General features: G+C 39.9%; 1 protein-coding gene across 6 annotated transcripts in view; it reads left to right on the top strand.

Moving 5' to 3' along the window:
* Positions 1-22,702, top strand: part of GRAMD4 (GRAM domain containing 4) — a 146,948-nt gene that overhangs the window by 22,488 nt on the left and 101,758 nt on the right. Inside the window, exon 1 of one of the 6 annotated variants that reach the window (XM_073328372.2) lies at positions 22,528-22,623. The exons of the other annotated variants lie outside the window; for them this stretch is intronic. Coding sequence (XP_073184473.1) covers positions 22,622-22,623 — 2 coding nt within the window. The 5' untranslated portion in view covers positions 22,528-22,621. Of the gene's footprint in view, positions 1-22,527; positions 22,624-22,702 lie in introns of those variants that run through there. 6 annotated transcript variants of the gene reach the window in all.

The raw sequence follows: 22,702 nt of genomic DNA, 5'->3' as shown, positions 1-22,702 counted from the left end.
GACTTGGAGATAAAAACGCCATTATCTAATCGCCAACATCACCTCCAAGATATCGGTGACTTAGCGCAGCCCTACTTGGCTTCTGAGACCTGAAAGGATCACAGTGCAAAACTTTATGATTACAGACATACTCTTTTATATAGATATAGAAGGGACTTCCTGGGTCATGGAATCCAGCCACCTGCTATTTCAGGTAACACTATCATATAATCTTGTTCATAAATTTATCAACCTCCATCTTAAAATTAGGTTGGTTGTTTTTCCCACTACTCCTGTTGGGGAAGCTGTTCCAGAACTTCACTCCTCTGATGGTTAGAAAACTTCTAATTTCCATCCAAAATTTATTCATAGCCCGTTTATATCCATTTGTTGTTCTGCCAGCATTGTTTCTTTATCTTAAATAGCTCTTCTCCTTCAGTGATCTATTTATAGAGAGCAATCATATGCTTTCTTGGCTTGTTTAGCCTAGCAAAATGAAGGCTAAGCTCTTTTAGTCTCTTCTCCTAAGGTCGGCTCTGCATTCCCCGATAATTCTACTAGCTCTTCTCTACATGTGTTCCAGTTTGAATTCATCTTTTTTTGAATATGGGTGATCAGAATTGCATGTAATATTCCAAATGAGGTATTAATACTTCCCTAGCTGTACTGGAAATATATCACATGATGCAGCCTAGGATAATATTTGCTTTTTTTATGGCCATATTACATTGATGAGAAAAGAGGGCAACCTTTTTTTATGTTGCTTAAGGCCCTTTTTTACTTTATATATTGTATTTTTTTATATACTGTAAATTATATTTTTATTTTTTATTTTTTATGATCGGAAATTAATGTTATTTTGTATAAAAACATTTTACAATACTTTATATAGTTAAACTTACAGAGTTTTTGTTTTGTTTTTTAAAATGCAGTACATACGATGCTAATAGTGGCTGAAATATTTGCTTATGCAATAAATAGATGCAGTACTTTTGGTCTTAGCTTCTGTTGAAATGCTTGGTCTGGGAACCTCAAATTTAAACCCTTTCAGTGCCATTGCTAAACTGCTGGATTGCGATCTTTGATAATAAAGCTACATGTACAATAAACTATACGTTCCTGCTCCAGATGAATGGATGTGATGATCCGAGTCACGGCACCACCAATGTTGGGATTCCCTCGGAGGCCTTTTCCACTCAGTTTATTCAGAACACCTCATCCAGATCTGGGAGAACACTTCCTTCAATTCTCTGGGATCCAAAAAACTCAGTTTGACTCCAGATTGCTTCACTTAGGTATCTTTATTTGGAGTACAACAAAGCTACGCTGAGTTGGTCAGACTCAAACTAAGAGGTGGGTGGGTATAGGCATATCACACATTCAAAGTTTCACTGAATATCTCTTCCTTTATAAACATTTACACGTTACGTTGCATTTACTGTACATTACATCACACTTTTTTGGATTGGCTTGGTGACTTTTTAGGAACCAATCCCTGTGCAGCATGCTCTGTCCATGCTCAACCTCATCTCTATATTGCTAACTGATCTTGTCCAAAGTTATCTTGTTTGTATTAAGTAAATGGTTCCCTGGGTGTTGTCCCTCTTATCCTAGCTGGCTCAGACGTTGTCTTTTTAGTCTACCGATCTGTTTACTTATCGTATTTAACACAGATTTCTGTTTTCAGCCTAATGACCTGTTTACCTTCCTAATTCTATCATCCAAGAAATGAGGCCTCCCTCCATGTTTTAATTACTCATTACAGGCCAGGCCTGAGCTAGAATAGTCATCCTGTGATTGACTAAAGGCTTGCCTACACTGGCACTTTACAGCGCTGCAACTTTCTTGCTCAGGGGTGTGAAAAAACACCCCCTTGACCGCAGTTAATGTCAGTGCTGTAAAGCGCCAGTATAGGCAGTGCCCCAGTGCTGGGTGCCGCGCCCCTTGTGGAAGTGGTTGGTTTTTTTTAAAGAGCACTGGGAGAGCTGCTGCGTCCGTGCTTTAGTGTTGCCAGTGTAGAGAAGCCCTAATACACCTAGTGTTTCCCCTCTGTTTCCAGCTGGTGGAACCCCCAGCTAATAGCAGTGTTTCCGTGGGAGTCACTGATAACCTGTTGAATTCCTGTTGATGAAGAGCTTTGCTTCCTTCCATGCTGAAACCAGAAGCGTCAGATCCAAATTGGTGTCAGGGAAATTGAGCTATCCTGTTTTTCTTTTGGTAAACATCTTTACAATGGAAATGAGTAGTTGCGTTAGAAAATCCAGCTTCCTTCTTGGGATGGGGATATTCATTTCTGGACATTGCCTGTCTTTAAATTTTTTTTGGTGAACTTTGTCCATATAGCAATCTCTTAAAAAATTAAAACCTTTTAACATCAATAATCTACATTAGGATTTGCATCCCCTTGAGCCTCTTGTGCATTTCTTGGATGAAGTGAAGGTACCCTATCTCTGCCTCTTGCCCATGTGCATGTCTTTGTACATGTCTGTTACAATGTGGCAGTGCTCAGGAGCCCTGACCCAATATTTGGGGTCCCATTTTGCTTGGTGCTATGCAAACATGAAAGACACAGTTCTACAGAGTTTACTGTTAAAACTATCAGCCTGTGGAGGATGGGGGAGAAGGATATTATTCAACATAGACTTGCTACTTTTGTAATTTATATAAATATTGACTTCCTTAGTTGCTTGCCCCCCGAGCTGTCACTCAGGATAGTCCTGCTACCTTAGTCAGTGGCACAAATACCCTGCCTCTCATCCTCCTACATCACACAGACCGTTATACACCAGTGACCCAGGTTCATTTAAGGCATAAACCATTATCTGTGGCTTATTGCTCAAATAGTGGCTCTCCTGTTTACATTTCCTCTTGTGTCTGTTTTTCAGGATAACTGTGAATGCTTGAAGTAAAACCGATGTAATTTTTATCTTGCTGGTTAAGGCAGAACCTGTACTGAGGGCTAAACTTTCATATGATGGCTGGGATTTAGTTGCGTTTTAATAGGAGTGCTGTAAGAATGGCCGTATTGGGTCAGACCAATAGTCTGTCTAGCCCAGTATCATGTCGTCCGACAGTGTCTGGAGCCAGATGCTTCAAAGGGAATGAACAGAATAGGGCAATTATCAAGTGAGCAATCCCCTGTCATCCAGTTCCAGCTTTTGGCAGTGAGAAGTTTAGGGACACCCAGAGCACGGGGTTGTGTCGATGACCATCTTGACTAATAGCCATTGATGGACCTATCCTCCATGAGCTTATCTAATTCTTTTTGGAACCCAGTTATACTTTTGGCCTTCACAACATCCCTTAGCAATGAATATCACAGGTTGACTTTGCTTTATGTGAAGTACTTCCTTATATTTGCTTTAAATCTGCTGCTTATTACCATATATACTTGTTCATTAGCCCGTTCATTTATAAGCCGACCCCCAAAGATGGATAGGTAAAAAAGTAAAAACTGTATGACCCTTTCATAAGCCGACCCTGTATTTTAGGGGTTGGCAAACTTTGGCTCCTGGCCTGTCAGGGTAAGCTGCTGGCAGGTTAGGACGTTTTGTTTACCTGGAGTGTCTGAGGCATGGAGCCCGTTAGTTCCCTGTGGCCGCATTTCGCCATTCCCAGCCAATGGAAGCTCCGGGAAGTGGTGCCACACCCCGCAGCTTCCATTGGCTGGGAATGGCGAAATGCGGCCACAGGGAACTGCGGGGCTCCATGCCTGCAGACGGTCCAGGTAAACAAAACGGTGTATTAGAAATTCAATTCAATGATTTCATAGAGTTTAAAAGAATGAAATTTTGGTGTAGACCCGTTTATAAGCCGACCCCCGCTCTTTGATGCATCATTTTTTTTACCAAAAATATTCGGCTTATGAACGAGTATATACGGTAATTTCATTGAGTGACCACTGGTTCTTGTGTTATGTGAAAGGATAAATAACACTTCCTTATTCCTTTTCTCCACACCGTTCATGATTTTATACAGCGCTATCATATTCCCCTTTATCTGTTTTCTAAGATCGACAGTCCCAGGTTTTTGTAATCTCTCCTCATATGGAAGCTGTTCCATACCTGTAACCATTTCTGTTGCCTTTCTATGTCCTTTTTCCAATTCTAATATATTTTTTTTTTGTGATGGGGTGCACACAGAACTGCATGCAGTATTCAAGGTATAGGCACACCATGTATTTATAAACTGACATGATATTTTCTATCTTATTATATTTCCCTTTGACTGCTGCTGTTCTTGAGTGGATGTTTTCAGGGAACTGTCCAAATGACTCCTAGATCTTCCTTGAGTAGTAACACCTAATTTAGACTCCATGATTTTTGTATGTATAATTGGGATTATATTTTCTACTTTGCATTACTTTGTATTTATCAGTATTGAATTTCTTCTGCCGTTTTGTTGCCCAGTCACCCAGTTTTGTGAGATCCCTTTGTAACTCTTCGCAGTCAGCTCCAGGCTTAACAATCTTGAGTAATTTTTTATCATCTGTGAATATTGCCACCTCACTGTTCACCCTCTTTTCCAGATGGGATGACAAGCTTTCTAATCATGTCTGTCAGTATTTGGAATAGCTTTGTCATTTTTGCAGGTATAAATGTTCACAAAGCAATTCTGTTTTTGTTTTTTGTTGTTTGGGGGAAGAACAGGAAAACACAATAAATCTTGCAACAACTTATTAATTAAAACGTGTTTCCTTACTGAATGGGACACAGTCTTTCTGTTGGGACCCAAAACCCAATTCTCTTCAGCATCCCTAGACTATTTTCTCTTTAATTGTTTGCATCCTCTGTCCTAAATATAGCACAAGGAAGACTGTCGCAGTAGCATGTGTGTGCCCTTGCTAGGCAAGCTAGCATTGCCTTAGCCCCTTCACTTGTACACAGAGTCTGTTCCCTACCCTTCCTAACCATACCCAATGTTTATCTAGTTGGACTTTAAGATGTTTGGAGCAGGGACCGTGCCTTCCTACGATTCTATTCTCTTTTGATTCTTGTACTGGTACCAAGAACCCTCTGTTCTGAATGGGCTTTTGGACACTACCATAGTTTGCATATAAACAAAAATAGTCTACCTTCTAGGACATGCAAACATTCTTCAAAGCAGCACTTGCAGCAGTAAGTGAATCCTCATGAAATTTCTCCATTGTTACAATGAGTTATTAGGAGCTCTGACACATCTAAATGACACATTGTTGGGCAGTGGAGCTGCAGCAAAAAAGAAAACCTGGACTATGAGGGACTCTCCTGCACTTTTGAAAATTCCTTTTATGGGCTGGTTACAGCTATTGCTTTGTTGTATAGTGTTCAGTACACCTTTCTGTAATTAGAAAAACAAAACCAACAACTTTAACCCCTTTTAGGAGTAAAAGAAAGGGTATGGGAGCTTCCAGTGCATGGGTGTTGTCATGCACAGGCATGTTAATTAGTGACTACTAAACTGTGTGTAAAATGCTTTGTTTTCAGGAGTTTTAACTAAATTGGAGAAACTCATTCAGTTTGAAAGTGAACTTCAGTCACATGTTTGTAAACTGCGAATTACAATACAAAAGTGTTTTTTTTAAAAAAAACTTAAGGTTGCAACAAACCCTATTATAAGTGAAATATCAATATGAGGTAGAATGTAACCACTGTTTGAAAAATGACTTTTCCCTCATGGTTAAAACCTCCATATAAATGTTGTTTTAAGTGCAACTTAATAAAAACAAAAAATTACATGGATATAAGGGAAAAATAATCCCAAAGAGTTCAGTAGGAACTTTGTCTTGCTAGTGACAGGATTGGAGATCTGTAAAAAAGGCAACTGATGAAGCTGAGGAAAACGTATTGTTTTCATCTTCAAGTGAAAAACTGCTGTTCCTTAATTGCTTATGTTGTTGTAGTGTAGGTATTTTTCTCAAGTACTCAAGGGTCTTGTAATGTATTGGGTTCTAACCTCCTGTATTTGCATGAATGAGGGGCAAAAGTGCGTATCTGTCAATATGATGTTGAAAAATTGGTGTACTCAGATAAAGCGGAATGGCTAGCACTTCAGCTTGATATCTCACCTGTTTAAAACCAGAGGTCAACTCTGACAGCTGGCTAGGCTTTCAAAAGCTTTTTAACACATTGTCTCATTAAATATTTCAAAATATCTGTGACATTTCAGGCACTGAGTACATGAATGCAATAGAAATGCCAAATTGGACAGGTAAATTACAATTTGGAAGAAGTTTCTTCACGTTTCTGTCACTTAAGGCAGGGATTCTCAACCTTTTTCTTTCTAAGCCTCTTCCCCAACATCCTATAAAAACTCCACAGCCCACCTTCGTCATAACAACTGGCTTTCTGCATATAAAAATCAGGGCCAGCGTTAGAGGGTAGCAAGCAGGGCAGTTGCCTGGGACCCCATGCCACAGGGGCCCTGCGAAGCTAAGTTCAGCTTCAGCCTCGGGTGGTGGGGCTCAGGGCTCTGGACTTCAGCCACATGTGGTGGGCCTTCAGTTTTCTGCCCTGGGCCCCAACAAGTCTAACACTGGCCCTGCTTGGTGGACCCCCTGAAACCTGCTCATGGCCTCTTAGGGGGCCTTGGACCTCTGGTTAAGATCCACTGACTTAAAGCAACAATAACAAAGAAACAGATAAGGCCACTGCTTGTCTATTTCCACTGCTCTCTGGAGTTTAATTTCTACTCCTTCAAATGTCAGTTTCTGAACATACACGATATTAATATTTCCTCTCTTCGGGGAATTCCTTTTATAGGGAGTGCAGACACTGGGTTTTCATTTGTGAAGTTGCTCTTATGATCCTGCCATGGAGATGGAGTTGTCATCTTCTGCTTCTCTTTGCTGAAGTGGCACAAGATTTAGAAGATCCAAATATCGGGCTGGGGTAGGGGAGTATATCTGTTGGCGGGAAGGGGCATCTATGCAAAGGCACCATATCCATCTACATATGTCAAGGTTCCTCCCCCACGCTGAACTCTAGGGTACAGATGTGGGGACCTGCATGAAAAACCTCCTAAGCTTATCTTTACCAGCTTAGGTCAAAACTTCCCCAAGGTACAAAATATTCCACCCTTTGTCCTTGGATTGGCCGCTACCACCACCAAACTAATACTGGTTACTGGGGAAGAGCTGTTTGGACGCGTCTTTCCCCGCAAAATACTTCCCAAAACCTTGCACCCCACTTCCTGGACAAGGTTTGGTAAAAAGCCTCACCAATTTGCCTAGGTGACTACAGACCCAGACCCTTGGATCTTAAGAACAATGAACAATCCTCCCAACACTTGCACCCCCCCTGTCCTGGGAAATGTTGGATAAAAAGCCTCACCAATTTGCATAGGTGACCACAGACCCAAACCCTTGGATCTGAGAACAATGAAAAAGCATTCAGTTTTCTTACAAGAAGACTTTTAATAAAAATAGAAGTAAATAGAAATAAAGAAATCCCCCCTGTAAAATCAGGATGGTAGATACCTTACAGGGTAATTAGATTCAAAAACATAGAGAACTCCTCTAGGCAAAACCTTAAGTTACAAAAAAGATACACAGACAGAAATAGTTATTCTATCAGCACAGTTCTTTTCTCAGCCATTTAAAGAAATCATAATCTAACACGTACCTAGCTAGATTACTTACTAAAAGTTCTAAGACTCCATTCCTGGTCTATCCCCAACAAAGACAGAATATAGACAGACACACAGACCCTTTGTTTCTCTCCCTCCTCCCAGCTTTTGAAAGTATCTTGTCTCCTCATTGGTCATTTTGGTCAGGTGCCAGTGAGGTTACCTTTAGCTTCTTAACCCTTTACAGGTGAGAGGAGCTTTCCCCTGGCCAGGAGGGATTTCAAAGGGGTTTACCCTTCCCTTTATATTTATGACAACATATATTAAGCTCTCAGAATGCATATAGCTAAAATGTTTTTCTGTGGCTTCTGATTTGCCTTATTATTGCATTATTTTCTTTCTTGACTATTTAGGCAGATGAAGTATGTTTATAAATAAAAACTACGTTGACCTCGGGACCTTGTCATTATGAACTGAAGTTTCAGCATAGCAAAAATACATACTTAAATTCTGACTAATATAATTTTTGCTCTGCTACCAGTTTTAGAGGCATAAATATCAACCACCCTTCAACTTGCTTGAAAACTGGTTGGTCTAGTTATAGTTAAGCTCAAGAGTGGATTAATTGTTTTCTGTTATGGTGTGGTTTATATATTTCTTTCTTAAACTTCTTGTATGAATTTATTAGACTTCTGAGGTAGGATTTATGTAGTCTCAAAGAATTGCTAGATTATTCACCAGCAATTGAATTTCCTTAGTCTGTTGCAACATTTCAGGTATCTGACAGTTTACATAACACTAATGATGCTTTTGTTTCCTTTTGTGGGGCAGGAAAATGTTTTATTTAAAATTTGGGTTTGTAGGATTAGGTTTTTCAGTGTCAGAAAACGTCGATTTCACTGTACACACCCAAGCCAATGGGAAAAAAAAGTTTCTATTGATGATGATGATGATGATAGGCAAGTAAGAAAATGTTTGACTTAAGGATACTTATTTGTATATTTTGACTCGTGTTTTTCATAGATGCCAAGGCCAGAAGGGACCATTGTGATCACCTAGTCTGACCTCTTATATAACACGGGCAATAGAACTTCCTCCAAATAATTCCTAGAGCCTATCTTTAGAAAAACATTCTATCCTGATTTAAAAATTGTCAAGGATGGAGAATCCACCATGACCCTTGCTAAACTGTCCTGCTGGTTAATTACTCTCATAATTAAAAATGTATACCTCATTTCCAGTCCAAATTTTTCTAGATACATTTTCTGGTGATTGGATTGTGTTATACCTTTCTCTGCTTGATTAAAGAGCCCATTATAAAATGTGTTCTCCAAATAGGTGCTTATACACTGTAATCAAGTAACCCTTCATCTTCTTTTTAAGCTAAATTGATTGAGCTTTTTGAATCTATCACTGTAAGGCATGTTTTCTAATCTTTGAATCATTCTCATGGCTCTTCTCTGAATCCTCTTCAGTTTATCAACATCCTTCCTCAACTGTTTGCACAGAAACTGGACACAGTATTCCAGCAGCAGTCACACTAGTGCCAAATATTCGAGGTAAAAAAACCCTCTCTGCTCCTGCTTGAGATTCTCCAGTTCATGCATTTTAGGATTACATTAGCTCTTTTTGCTACAGTGGAAGCTCAGTTTCAGCTGATTATGTACCATGACCCCAAAATCTTTTGAGAGTCTCTGCTTCCCAGGATAAAGTCCCCCTATCTTGTAAGTATGGCCTACATTCATTGTTCCTATATATATACATTTAGATTTAGCCATATTAAAATGCATGTTGTTTGTGCCCAGTTTGCCAAACAATCCTGATTGCTCTAAATCAGTGACCTGTGTTCTTCATTATTTACCACACCCTTCAATTTTTGTCATCTGCAAACTTTCAGTGATGAATTTGTTTTCTTCCAGGTCACTGATAAAAATGTTGAACAGCAAAGGGGCAGAGAACTGATCGCTGCAGATCGCCATTTGAAACAGACCTGCTTGATGACGATTCCCTGTTTACAATTAGATTTTTGAGACCTCTCTGTGAGCTAGTTTTTCATCTGTTCAGTGTGTGCCATGTTAATGTTGACAATTGGTGTTTTAATGGTTATAAAGCCTTAACTTTTTGAATCTCAGTGTCTGTCATTAATTAACTGCGTGGAGGGGGTCCAGACAATATTTCCCACAACTGTGAAAATAAGTTGATAAAAATCGGGGAAAAATACTTAACGTGCATAATTTTGGTAACTGAATTTAAAATCTATTAGAAATATAAAAAACATGTAAAATATCCACTAAAATTATTTTTTAAAATTGAATTCTGCCGAGCCTATTTAAAATAGAGCATGTCAGAAACAGAGTGGATCAAGGAGTATGAGATGGGTATAGTACTGTGTTCACTTTAGCATCTGAAGTGGTGCTCCTCAAACAGTAAATAATTATGTTACTAAAGACAGGTTTCAGAGTAACAGCTGTGTTAGTCTGTATTCTCAAAAAGAAAAGGAGTACTTGTGGCACCTTAGAGACTAACCAATTTATTTGAGCATGAGCTTTCGTGAGCTACAGCTCACTTCATCGGATGCAGCTCATCCGATGAAGTGAGCTGTAGCTCACGAAAGCTCATGCTCAAATAAATTGGTTAGTCTCTAAGGTGCCATAAGTACTCCTTTTCTTTATGTTACTAAACTTGTTTAAAATTGAAAGCCCAACCTAAATTACCTGTGAGACTTATCTCCAAACACCCCATTCCTCCGAAGCCTGTCTTGTATAAAGCACCATTGCTAGTGGCAGTGTGTTCTGGAAAGAAATGATATCCAGGGAGATGGTGATGCCTGATGCTACACTCTGTTATTGGGGGAAGGTTGCTTCCAGACATAGCTGTATCAGAGTTCATTTCAGAGGTGTGTGTGTGTTTGTCTCAGAGAGAGAATATGAATGAATGTAATGGGGGAAGGGGAGCTTGGATTTTTCCATCTGACCCTGTTCGCTTTAAGACTTCTTCTAGGATATCGAATATTTGAGCTTTTTACTTGTTTCAATCTCAAAGGGAAAATATGTTCAGCTGATCCTGCAGTTTAGAAGTGGTTTTTTAAAAAACACATTAGCCCTATATATTTGTAATTTGGTCAGTTTTATTTTCATTTGCTTGAAACTTTGCATGCAAATTGTCAAGCTAGATACAAACTTGTTTTTCTAAATAGAATTTAAATTAGGGCTGTCAATTAATTGCAGTTAACTCAAGCATTAACTCAAACCAAATTAACTTGATTAAAAAAATCATGATTAATCACAGTTTTAATTGCACTGTTAAACAATACTAGAATACCAGTTTAAATTTAGTATAAATATTTTTGGATGTCTTCCTACATTTTCACATATGTTGATTTTAGGTTTTTTAAGCTCACAGTACTTTAAACCTAGGGTCTCTTATTGCACTATGCTGCCTCCTCTGCTATATTTGGTGACACTTCTCCAGAAGATTGTTTTTTCTGGCCAAGGACCAATGCCCTGACTAACTCCAAACAAAATAGTCACTCTGCTGCTATCTGCTCCTGTTAAAAAATATAAAAATTTAGGGGATTCTGTATCTTTTGCTAAGATGGAAGCAAGGATTTTGGTGGGGGGAATGGAGACCTAAACCTTGGGCAGCAAACTCAAATGAACTGAAAATTGCCTTCCTGAACCGCGAGGGCAGACTGCACAACTAGCAGAGGGCTGTATGGCTTCAGACACTGAAATGGAATGCTTAAACAATCGGTGAGGTCCAGAAAAGTTTGTGTACCAGGTGGCCCTTCAGAGCACAATGACTCAAACTTACTTCTGTTTTATGGGAAAACTCTGCTAGAAGTGCGAAGCATACATATATGCATAAAAGAAAATCTTACTTCATTCCTGGAGATTATGGGGATGATACATAACTCCCGGTGAGGCAACACTATTCTTGTAGTTCTATCTAATATGAGTGATTGAGACAAGATTTTACTTACCACATATAATATAAATACAATGGAAAGGGGCAAAACTGTTTAACGCCCCTCTCCCATATCTCTGACTAGCTGCATGGCTAGGAGAGAGGATTTTGCTATTTTGAAAAAGAAATTTTGTGCACGTCCTTTGCAGCAAAACTCTATCATTTTGATGGGAAATAGTTATATTTTGGGATCAAATAGCAGCAGTCAGATGACACTACTATGACGATACTCATGGTGAGGACTGTGGTACAGAAGGAACTAAAGAGGACTGAAATAGGACTTGCTGTGTATGATACTTAACTCCCTTGGCCTCCTTTGACTTATTTACAACCGGCGAAGTCCTTGTTCTGTGTATCTTGCAACACAGCATTCTTTGGCACAAGGTGTCCATGTTAGTCCACAAGGCTGCTGGTGTGAACCTGTCTAAATGCTCGGTAGTGCTTCACTTAGAAGTCGGTGTGGTAAGAAAGTAGAAGACTACATCTCCTCCTGCACCTTCCCCTCATTGCAGGAGCATCTTCAGTTGTTTCACAAGTATTGTTTTTTCCATTCACACTTCCCCTCCCTCCAAAAATGGACACTGTTACATCATTGGCTCTTTGAAGAATGGATACACTGTGTCACGGAGTCCCTGGGCGATGCTCTGGAACTGCTCCCCATGAAGCCAGTCAGGACTCTGGGGAGGTCTCCTTTCTGTGAGCAGCCTGTCTCCAGGACACAAAGCTCACACAGCTTCCACCTTCTGGGGTCTGACCTCGGAGCATTCAGCATCCTCTGCCCCTCCGTGTGCTTCCCACAGCGAGTCCACTCAGGCGGGGCTCCTGGGGAAGCCAGAGGGTCCTGCACCCCAACTTCACAGTCAGACGTGACTCTCAGCCAGCCTGTAAAACAGAGGTTTATTAGACAACAGGAACATGGTCTAACAGAGCTTGTAGGTGCAGAGAACAAGACCCCTCAGCTGGGTCCATTTTGGGGGGCCGTGAGCCAGACAACCACGTCTGTACTTCACTCCATGTTCCCAGCCAGCCTCAAACTGAAACTCCCTCCAGCCCCTCCTCCTCTCGGCTTTGTCCCTTTCCCGGGCCAGGAGGTCTCCTGATTCCTTTGTTCTCCCACCCTTTAGCTCTCACCTTGCAAGGGGGAAGGGCCCAGGCCATCAGTTGCCAGGAAACAGGGTGTTGGCCATTCTCTGCGTCCAGACCCTTGCAACACACCTGCCCTCCAGGGCTCTGCAATGATCATACACCCTTACCCCACCACCTAGATACTTAAGAACTGCATAGGGGAAACTGAGGCACCCCCACACTATTCAGAGGAAACATTAAGAACAGTCCCACTTCGTCACACACTGTCCACCCCCTTCCCCCTTGTGCAATGATCTTGATTTACTAAAATGTTAACTATAAAGTTATACTTTAGAAATGTTTATTTTCTTGGATTATACTGACCTTGACCGTGTGTTTGTAAACCAGTGGTACTATTAATCAGGATTATAGATGGAGGTCATAGCCTGTATGATGATTATTATATATTCTTGGAGGTCTCTTTGACCTGTGTACCAGAAATGTGCACATCTTCATTTTTTCCTTTCTCATATATTTAAAAAAAAAAAAAACCTGAAAGAAAGTGGCTAGAAGTGATACATTAAACTAGTTAAGGCACCTGCGAGAAATTGAAACTGCAGCAGGAAAGTGCCCATCATAGGCATATCTAGGCAACAAATTCTGTAATACTTTAAGCTATGGTTTTATTTAATTAAATATAATAAATAACATGTCTCTGTTTGGATAACATTTTCATGTTTTTTACAGTACAGTTTCTTTTTAATGTTTAAAAGAATCTCATTCAAACTGCAGAACCATGCAGTTACAGGTTAGCAACAAATGTTCTATTCATAGTTACTACTGTCCTTGAAATGTGTGATTTCTTATGAAAGATCACCTTTGATCGCAAAAGATATTCATGCAACAAACATCTAATTAATAGAGCTGTTTGGGGAAAATTTCAATGGAAAATTGTGTGTGTGGTGGGGTAGGGAAAGAATCTTCCTAATTTCCTGGTCAGGTAGTGCAGAAATGTTAGTTGTTAATGCAGGGCTCTGTCTTCTTGGATTCGCTGCTGTCAGTGTGTTGAGGACTGAGGAAGATAACGGTGGTACTATGGAGCAAGATCTGTTTCACTGCACAACAGGGTGGATTTGATTTAAATTTGAATGACACTTTTCCTGCCCCAGTTAAAGAAGAATAGTGTCGTTATCTAACTACACCCCTTTAAAATAAGTATATTTCAAGGGTCAGAGGACACATGTAGCCAAATCATGAATGTGTTTGCAGTAAGAAATGCAGGGCTAGAATCTCTGCTTCTTTGAGCTTCTGTACAGGGTGGATTTGATTTAAATCACTAGTCAGGAAGACTTGATTTAATCATGGATTTCTACATAAAAGTACATTGTTGTTGGTTGTTATAACCTTAATACATATTCTTCACAACTCAGAGATAGATGTAGGTTTCATTTTTAGAAGGTACACACTATACATTTTTAAAGTGATGTTCCTTTCATCATCTTCAATGCAGCTTCCTCCTGAGCAGGAACACTTCTCATGATGTTTCATTCGGGCAACGAGGCCTTGCATTTCTTTGTTGCACTGTTTGCATTTTGCACACGTGCCTGTCTTACCCACAGATAGAGGAACTTCATTAAAATATTCCCAAACTGGGTCTCTCTTACGGCCTGCTGCCATTATAGGTTTTCCCTTCTAGTGAGAGAATGGTGCGGTAGATCTCAAATCAATGAAGGCTACACTCAGAAAGACCTCAAGACTTCTGGAATATGCTGCTCAAACAGTTTCACTTTTGTTTCTGCTGCCTGTCCCTCCCTTCTCTCATTTATCTCCAGACTACTTCTCCTTGTCCAGATCTATTCCGCCCCAACAATCTTCTATTCATTGAACTTTTAGAAACTTTGCACTTTTAGAGAGGGATAAGGGATTGACTCTGTGTACACAAATTTGCAGAGGGACAATAGGGTTAAGGTCTGTTGTTTCTCACCTCAACATATTTATTTATTTATTTTATTTATTTTAAAAACATTTTTGCTGTTAACAAGCACGTTATCTCTAGAGACACAAATCCACAGTTTGAGACTGCAAAACTAAGCATCCCTGATATTATCTTCTAGACTGAGTTTTGAGTCCCATTGGGTGGGTAGATGATTTAGGTTAATGCTTCTATACAGAAGCCCCTGGAACCCCATGAGATTGGGTCCCTAATCCATGAACTATTGTAACTCATTTACAAAACTTTTCTTAAACATTACAGGAATATATTGTCTCCTGCTATAGAATTAGAATTTATAATCCCTATTCCATGATGAGATATCTTTGAGCTATAATGTATCTTAATTAAAACTATCTTTAGATAGGTTTTTTTTCCTCAAAGCATTTTATCAAAAAAATCTGATTTAAAAAAATTTTTTTTTAATTATTTTTATCCACACTGCTGCACAAAAGCTAATTCTTGTGGCTGTACTACAGCTCTTCTGTTTTCACACCTTTTGATAAGTTGTTTGTAAAAATTTACTGCTTGCTAAAATGTGACACACAATCCCATGTGTAGGTGCTGGGGCATGTGACTCATTCAATTCTGTGAAGTTTTCCTATAAATGTGTGCATGCACAATTTGTCATATGTCATATGCATTTCTTGGGAAGGTAGGGGGTGAATGAAAATAGGAAGGTGAATGATCACTGCTCCAGCAATGTAGCTACATATAAATGGCTGTAGCTAGACTCTGTGGTACTTTGGGGAGGCACAGAGATACTTGGCAAACCTATAACCAGCCTGCCTATCCTAGGTTGGGGGTGTGAATGCATAGTCATTCTCCTAAATTAGTCTTTTGATTTATGCCTTTTATTATGTTCTCTCCAATTGTTAGGTTGGCCAAGAAAATGAACTGAGTTAAGATGGTGAATTTTCACCCCTTGCTGACTTGTATGCATGTGTTTCCTGAGACTTATTTAGGGGTCTGTTTTGCTAATCCTGGATCCTGCCAGTTTTTCAAGACACCATTCACTATTTAGATCCTTGGTTTGAGGTTTTAACACCTGGACTCTGAGAGGTTTTGCTTCCTAAACCAGGCCTGTTCCCAGAATCTAGTGAAATTTCTGCTTTTATCTAGAAAACTTTGAACTGATTTTGCTCTGTAAGGGAATTTGGAGACCGTGGTTCTTTGGGTGTGTAAATGAATTGCTCCTCTTTGCCAAACACATCCTGCTGCCACTGCCACCACATACACATTTTGTTAATATTATCAGAGAGCCAAAATTGACTTGGTTTGAATCTAAATGGCAGTGAGCTAATGTGCCTCAATCCTCTTGCTCCTTGTTGGGGTAGATGGATAGGGATAATGGCAATGCTTCTGCAAAAGGTGTAACTGTTCTGTGGATAATAAGACTTCAAAATTCTGCCTTGCAAAGAACTACCAAAATGGCCACGTCTTAGTTTCTATATAAAATGTGCTGTCTTTAGAAATGCAGAAAAGATTATTTAGACACTGCTGCCAACTCAATCCGAAAGTAGAGCTTCTTTCTTGCTTATCACCAGTAACAAAGATTTTACAGGCTAAGTTATGGAATGCAGTGGGTTTGAACAGATGTAACTGACTTGGTAATTAGAATTCTTACACACAAAAAGGAATAAAACCCATCTCACTCTTCTGTAGCTGTAGTATCTCTTCAAGCAGAGGTGACTGGTAACTGCTGATAGTGGGCTCCCTGCTCTGCACTGGGCTGCCCCCGAGTCCTGATTTGCCCTTCCCAGCCGAGCTGCTGCCTGGGCTCCCCACTCCCAGCTGGACAGTTGTTCGGATTCCTGGCTCCCCATTCCCTGCTGGGAGCATGGCAGCCGCCCAGCGGGGAGCAGGGTGTTGAGGGGGTAGGGGCAGCTGTGCTCCTGGCAGAGAGTGGGGAGCCAAGAGCCCTGGTGTCTGCTGTGCTCCTGGCAGGGAGTGGGGAACCTCAGGGCAGCTGGGAATGGGAAGTCGGGAGCCGTGGGAAGCATGGGGGCAACCCACAGGGGAGCTGGGAACCAGGGCAACAGCCCGGCTCCAAGCAGGAAGTCCAGGCAGCCCCCAGGCTCCCATTGAGGAGGCCAGGAGTCTCAAGGGAGCCCAGGGGTAGCCTGGCTCCCAGGGAGAGCTGTGCTTGGAGCTGAGGCTTTCAGTCCCCCACACTGCTCCCCTTAGGTTGGTGGAAGCACTTCTGGTGAGGACGCACACCACCTACTGAAGGAGGACAGTGTGGACATGAATCACCACAGGTAATTACTGTGGTGGCTATAAGTCAACCTAACATAGGTTGACTAAGTTTTTAGTGCAATATGCCTGTAATATGACTATAGTTACTGATTAAACTTGCAACATATTGAATCACCACTGCGTGCCCTCCCCCCTGAGCAATTTGTCAGAATGCACAGGAAGTGGTCACTCTCTTCCAACAAACTCTTGTTAGTCATCGTGTGATAGGTTTAACTAATAATATTTTAAACAGATTTGTTTGCCAGAACTGTCTCATGTTTAAGCTTCTTTTTTCCTAGAGCTCATGTAAGTGTGTTTATAATCAGTGTCTCTAGAGGGTGGGCAGGGAGCAAGATTGTTTTTTAGTTTAAATTGTAGTTTTAGAAAAAAAGTTCCGTACCTCACAACCTTTGTGATTTGCTTTTTGTGACCAAAAGAGTAAGATCATGAAAAGGAAGAGTTGTTTGTGTTACATATGTATTGACCCTGGAAATGCCAATGTTATCTTATTGAAGGTCTGGGATAAAGTAATAGAAATCTAGAAAACATGGTTAATTGAGTACCAGCTGCAGAGTTCAGCGCTAAGACTCCCTTTCTGTCTTTGGCTGAAGTCCAATAACCAGTAATAACATTACTTGTTTGTTAAAATGTATAAAATCAATTTTTCTTAGGGGTTTCTTTGTCAGAATTTTATTTGCCCATCTGGAGTCACACCATGATGGGAGGGTGTCTCTTGCGATTGAACCTGTTGTAAGTTTTTTGGCCAATGCTTATAATTGTTGTTGCTAGGATATAGAACATAGTTGTGTGTATGTGCTTATATTTGTATTTTGGATGTAGCCAACATCAAGTGGCCTTCAGATTAGTAAAGGAATGCTTGGGTGGAAACTGAGTCATGGTAAAAGGAAAATTATTTCCAACACCTTGCATTCTGGGACACTGTTTCTACTTTATTTGGTCACAGTGCACACAGTGAAATTCTGGTGCAAAAGGCCCATACGAGCCCCGAACCACTCTCATGCCCTTTAATGCTGGGCTTGAGAGGTGTAGGAAGTACACCCTTTGTACAGATGTAAAACTAACCCAGAATACTCTCCAGTTTTGGAGATCAATAAAAAACAATAATGCTCACAATCTTCAGTTTTCCCCTTCCCTACTCAGTTTTATGGCTTGGGGAAACTGAGTTCTGTTGCCTTGGGCAAATCACTCGTATTGCCAGTGGCAGAGTTAGGCAGAACTCTTGACCCTCAGTCTGATCCACTAGATCATGCTGTGCCTCTGATTTTAAGATTTCCTGTGGCCAAAAAGCAGAGGTAGCCAGAAAGGAGGTGCAAGGAAAAATAATGGAAATCTGTAATCCACTTTTAAAGAGATCCTCCACCCAGGGCTGGATTAAGTTAATCTGAAGCCGTAGGCGCACATGGCTCTGCCTCCTTTCTGTGGCTCTCTTCACCATGTAGAGAGGTGGTGGTAGTAGGGAGGATGCCACTTTTGTACTTCAGGAGTGGCAGCAGGTGTTCCCTCTACCTCAGGAATAGCAGATGTCTGTCTATAATGGAAAGGCAGGGATGTCAGCAGGGGGTTCCCCAGTACATACGCCAATATCTGGGTTAAATCTGCCAGACTTGCTGTGTTCTTCTCTTGCTGCTGCATACTGTGCTCGCTTTAGTAGTGACGGGTTCCCCGCAGTAGTGTGTCTTGCAATTAATACCCTATTAAGGTGCATGGGGCAGGTTCTCTTCTTTCTTGAGCCAGCCAACAGTTTCTTGCTGAAAAGTTCCTTTATAGGGAAGCAGGAAGAACCCTTACATAAACAACAATTTTTTATGAAGTTCAGGGAAATCTCAAGACCCCTTATTTAAAGAGTGCAGGATCAGAAGTTTGATTTTTTTAACTAGTTAATTCAAATTGCATCTCTTTGAAAGCTTCTTGATATTTCTAGATGTCTCTTCTTGTTGAATGTTCTGAAAAATGAAGTGTCCTGCAGCTTGATTCTTACAATTCTGATGCCTTCAAAGATTTAACCTCTGTTTATCTTGCAATGGCAATTAAAAAAAGACAAGAAAATCAGAATAGCTTGAAACTTTTAGTGGCAATGATGTGATAATAAAATAACTACCCTATAGTATAATATAAAGCATCAGGAGTGTTTTTTCTTGGCAGCGTAAGATAGAATTAAGGGCTAAATTTTTTAACTGGGTGGTGAAATGTAGCAATGGAACCTAATTTTAATCACTTAAATATGAGTGACATGATTCTTTCCCCCTTAACCTACTATGCTGAGTGTGATTCAGAAGTCTGTTGCTCTCTATTAATTTCATTGCTCTTGAGAACAGCTGAGGTCTTCGAACTGAGTCATCTGCAGCACACTGTTTTGAACACACTTTTCATGTAAATTACACACTCTGCCACTTCTATTTTGCAATGTGCTTTTTTTCCCTAGGGCTTATGTTCTAAAACTAGTCTATTGTAATTGTAAGGAGGAATGTTTCACCACAGAGCCAGTACTGAACTAGTTACCTGTTTCTGGAATTGTAGGTACTTGGTAAGAAATTAGAAATGGGTAAAAACAAAACCATTCATTACATAGTAGTATAATTTAGTTGCTGGACCATGCAGATGTTCTTGACCATGAGAATGTAAATAAAAGAAAATCTAATGGACACAATTTCAAAACAATGTGATAATTAAGCTCATAAATCTCATAAACCACTAGAATTGTGAGTTTGACTCCTTTTGTCATGCTGTGGAAATTTGATGGGCAGTGTAATCTGTTTCCTGTTACCAGAATTAACTTCGCAAAGGGAAAGGTGGGAGGAGGGAAGCTATTTAAACTACATAGTTGCGGGGAAAATATTGCTCTACATCTTTGGTTTTGAGGACTTTATTTTTCAAAATGTGTTTGTAGGAATGGCTTTTTTTGTGTTAAAGTTAATAAATATACACCTGAAAAACTCCATATTAGCAGATATTTCTGGCTTGCTACTGTGTGGTGGTGGGGTTTTGTTTTTGTTTTTTTAAGAAGGTTATTTTCCTATAGTCCTGCATACACAATCCAGCTATCAACTTTGATGCTCCCTAGTGGGGGAAAAATGACTAGAAGCAGTATGAAATTGACAGTGGAGACTGGGACATGCATGGCAAATCTTTTGGGGCAGGGTGGGGGTTTATTGTGCATGTTTGCAATGTATCTGTAATTTACCAGTAAATCTAATTCTAACCTGTGCTCCCATTTTTATAAATATTGCCGAAGTGTTTAGCAGAAGACTTGTTTTCAGTCTGAAGCTTACTTAATTTTCTAGCTTGGGATGTCCAAAGCTGTGAGAAACTAATTCATAATGCTGATCCTGGGAGTCTACCTAAGTGTTGCCATGTTTGTTGACTTCACTTTTTTAGCAGCTAGTTGCAGAAGTATGACACTAGGTGTGTTGTAATCAGACAATGCTGCACTTCTGTATAAAAACCGAGTTTACTTATGTCCTAGTAATGTTGCAAACATAGTTTTCTTAAAGGAATAAATTGTGAAGATGGTTGTAGCCATAAGCAATATTACGGAACCAGAAGTCGGGAGTTCTCCATAGTTTTCAGACCTGTACTGGAAAAAAATGCTGCTTTAATTTGTACCACCGTTTTCAGTTTATAACTGAAAAAATCATACTTCTGACCAGTAACATCTTTCCTGAAAAAGAGAGAGGAAAATGACTAAGAACTATTTCCTTTCCTTTTTAACGATCAGCCTGATAAGCTGTTTTGGTCCCTGCCAATGTTTGTACCTTGTGGTAGCCTATTTTTGAGCTTAAAATTTAAATTGAAGACTTATTTTGATCAGCAGAGCAAGTTTGTTAGTATTTTACTTTTAAAATGTCTTGCATTTTAAATGTCTTGCATTACCAAGGTGGTAATAACCCAATTAAAGGTGGACATATCAATTACAGTGGCAAATTAAGCAACCTGACCATGTTTTAAATAGAGTGGAACCTCAGAGATACAAACACCTCGGGAAAGGAGGTTGTTCATAACTGTGAAATGTTTGTAACTCTGAACAAAACGTTATGGTGGTTCTTTCAAAAGTTTACAACTGAGCATTGACTTAATAAAGTGAAATTTTACTATGCAGAAGAAATATGCTGCCTTTTAACCATATTAATTTAAATGAAACAAGCACAGAAATAGTTTCCTTACCTTGCCATGTCTTTTTTTAAAAAAATTTCCCTTTATTTTTTTAAAAGCTTACATTTAACCCAGTACTGTACTGCATATTATTTGTGTTTTTTGTTACTGTTGCTGCCTGATTAGGCAATTCCTGTTCTAAATGAGGTGTGTGGTTAACTGGTGAGTTTGTAACTCTGCTGCTCGTAACTCTGAGGTTCTATTGTATACCTAATGCAGAAATCTGCATTTAAATAACATCAAGCTGCCATTATGCCACTAACAGATGCAAAGAAAATATTTTTGTCAAAAATTCAGTCTTTAAACTTGTTGTGTACCATGAATCAAAACATACATGAAACTAGTGTAGCATAGATTCTTGACCTGTAAGTCTTAGCTTGGAAAAGACTTGTTTTTAATCACAGATGATGTTTTTAATACTCGTTACATGGGTTTCTTACACATCCATTCTCTGCTGTGCCCTCCCCAGCCCATATTTGTTTAATAGGTAAATGTCTTGTAGGCTATGGAAGGGGGTTACTGTGGGACTTTTGTCACTTTCAAATTCACATCTCTAATGTGTCAGTAGTCTTGTCAACATACTAAAAGGACTTTTGCCATGATATAAATTATGTGCCTTCTAAGACTTCACATCTGCTTTGGAGAGACCAGTTTTTTTAGCTGAGGTGCTATGCTGGGAAAGCAAGGATTGTTTCAGGCTGCTGGAATTTGAAGAGGGGCCTCTGCTGGACTCTTTCTCCAATCTGTATTCCCAATATTATCTAACGTTGTGTTGGAATATGAGGCTGAAGAAGAATAGAACAAGCAGTGTATCATTGCTGAGGGTGACAGTAGGGGCAAGGCAGGTAAGGGAAAACTCGTTGGATAGCAAGGAAGGCTAACTTGTATTAGGCACACTGCATGAGAAGGGGGCAGGGGGCCTCCAGTCCTGACAGGAGATTTTGAAGTGGGGAGGTTCATTTTCCTGAGGATTGGGAGGGAACATTCAGGCTTCTATCTGATACAAAGAGGAGAGCTCGGCCAGGAAGTCTGCCCTGCTCCAGTCTTTCAGTAAACAGCAAATATGCTTGCTTTTGGCTTTGTGAGTCAAGCTGCATCCTGTTCAAAAGAAGCTTTTGAAGTCAAATACTTTTCTGCCTCAAATAATTGAATCTGTTTTAAGAATTAAATTGTGCTCCCTCAAAAATCAACCTCTCCCACCAAGAAAATATCTTGAGTGTAATGGGTGGATTTTCCCTGTTTAAGTTTAGCCTGGATACAAACTGGAAGGCAAAGCAGTTAAACCTCAGATGTTAATTTTTCCACCCGTGTTTTAAAATATAACAGACATTAGCTGTAGAGATGTTATGGATGGTAACTAACTTATATCTTCGTCTTTGATGAAAGACTGAGTTCACAAATTCTTCACATGTTAATATGATGTCCAAACTATTCCATTTATAGAAAACTCTTAGCTGTGTGTCTTGCTCAGTTCCATTTTTTCAGTGCTTTTCTTCATGAAATAGTGTTTTTAAAAAATAATGGTTTGACTAATTTCCCTCCCCCACCCTGGAGAAGCAAGAGAGAAGAAGTCTCTCTTAGCAAGGCTTTGTTTCTCTAGAATTCTGTGTGGATCAGCGAGCAGTGGTGGTTTTGGAGATGGATCTGATGACTGCTTGCACAGATTGAATGTAGGTCAATGCCTCTGTTGAATACTCTTAATTTTGATGAAGTCTTTGATTCCAGTTGGTCGTCTAGTAGATTTCTTCA

Source organism: Lepidochelys kempii, chromosome 1 (genome assembly GCF_965140285.1).
Source record: "Lepidochelys kempii isolate rLepKem1 chromosome 1, rLepKem1.hap1, whole genome shotgun sequence".
Taxonomy (NCBI): domain Eukaryota; kingdom Metazoa; phylum Chordata; order Testudines; family Cheloniidae; genus Lepidochelys; species Lepidochelys kempii.
This window is presented reverse-complemented; position numbering and strand designations above follow the sequence as displayed.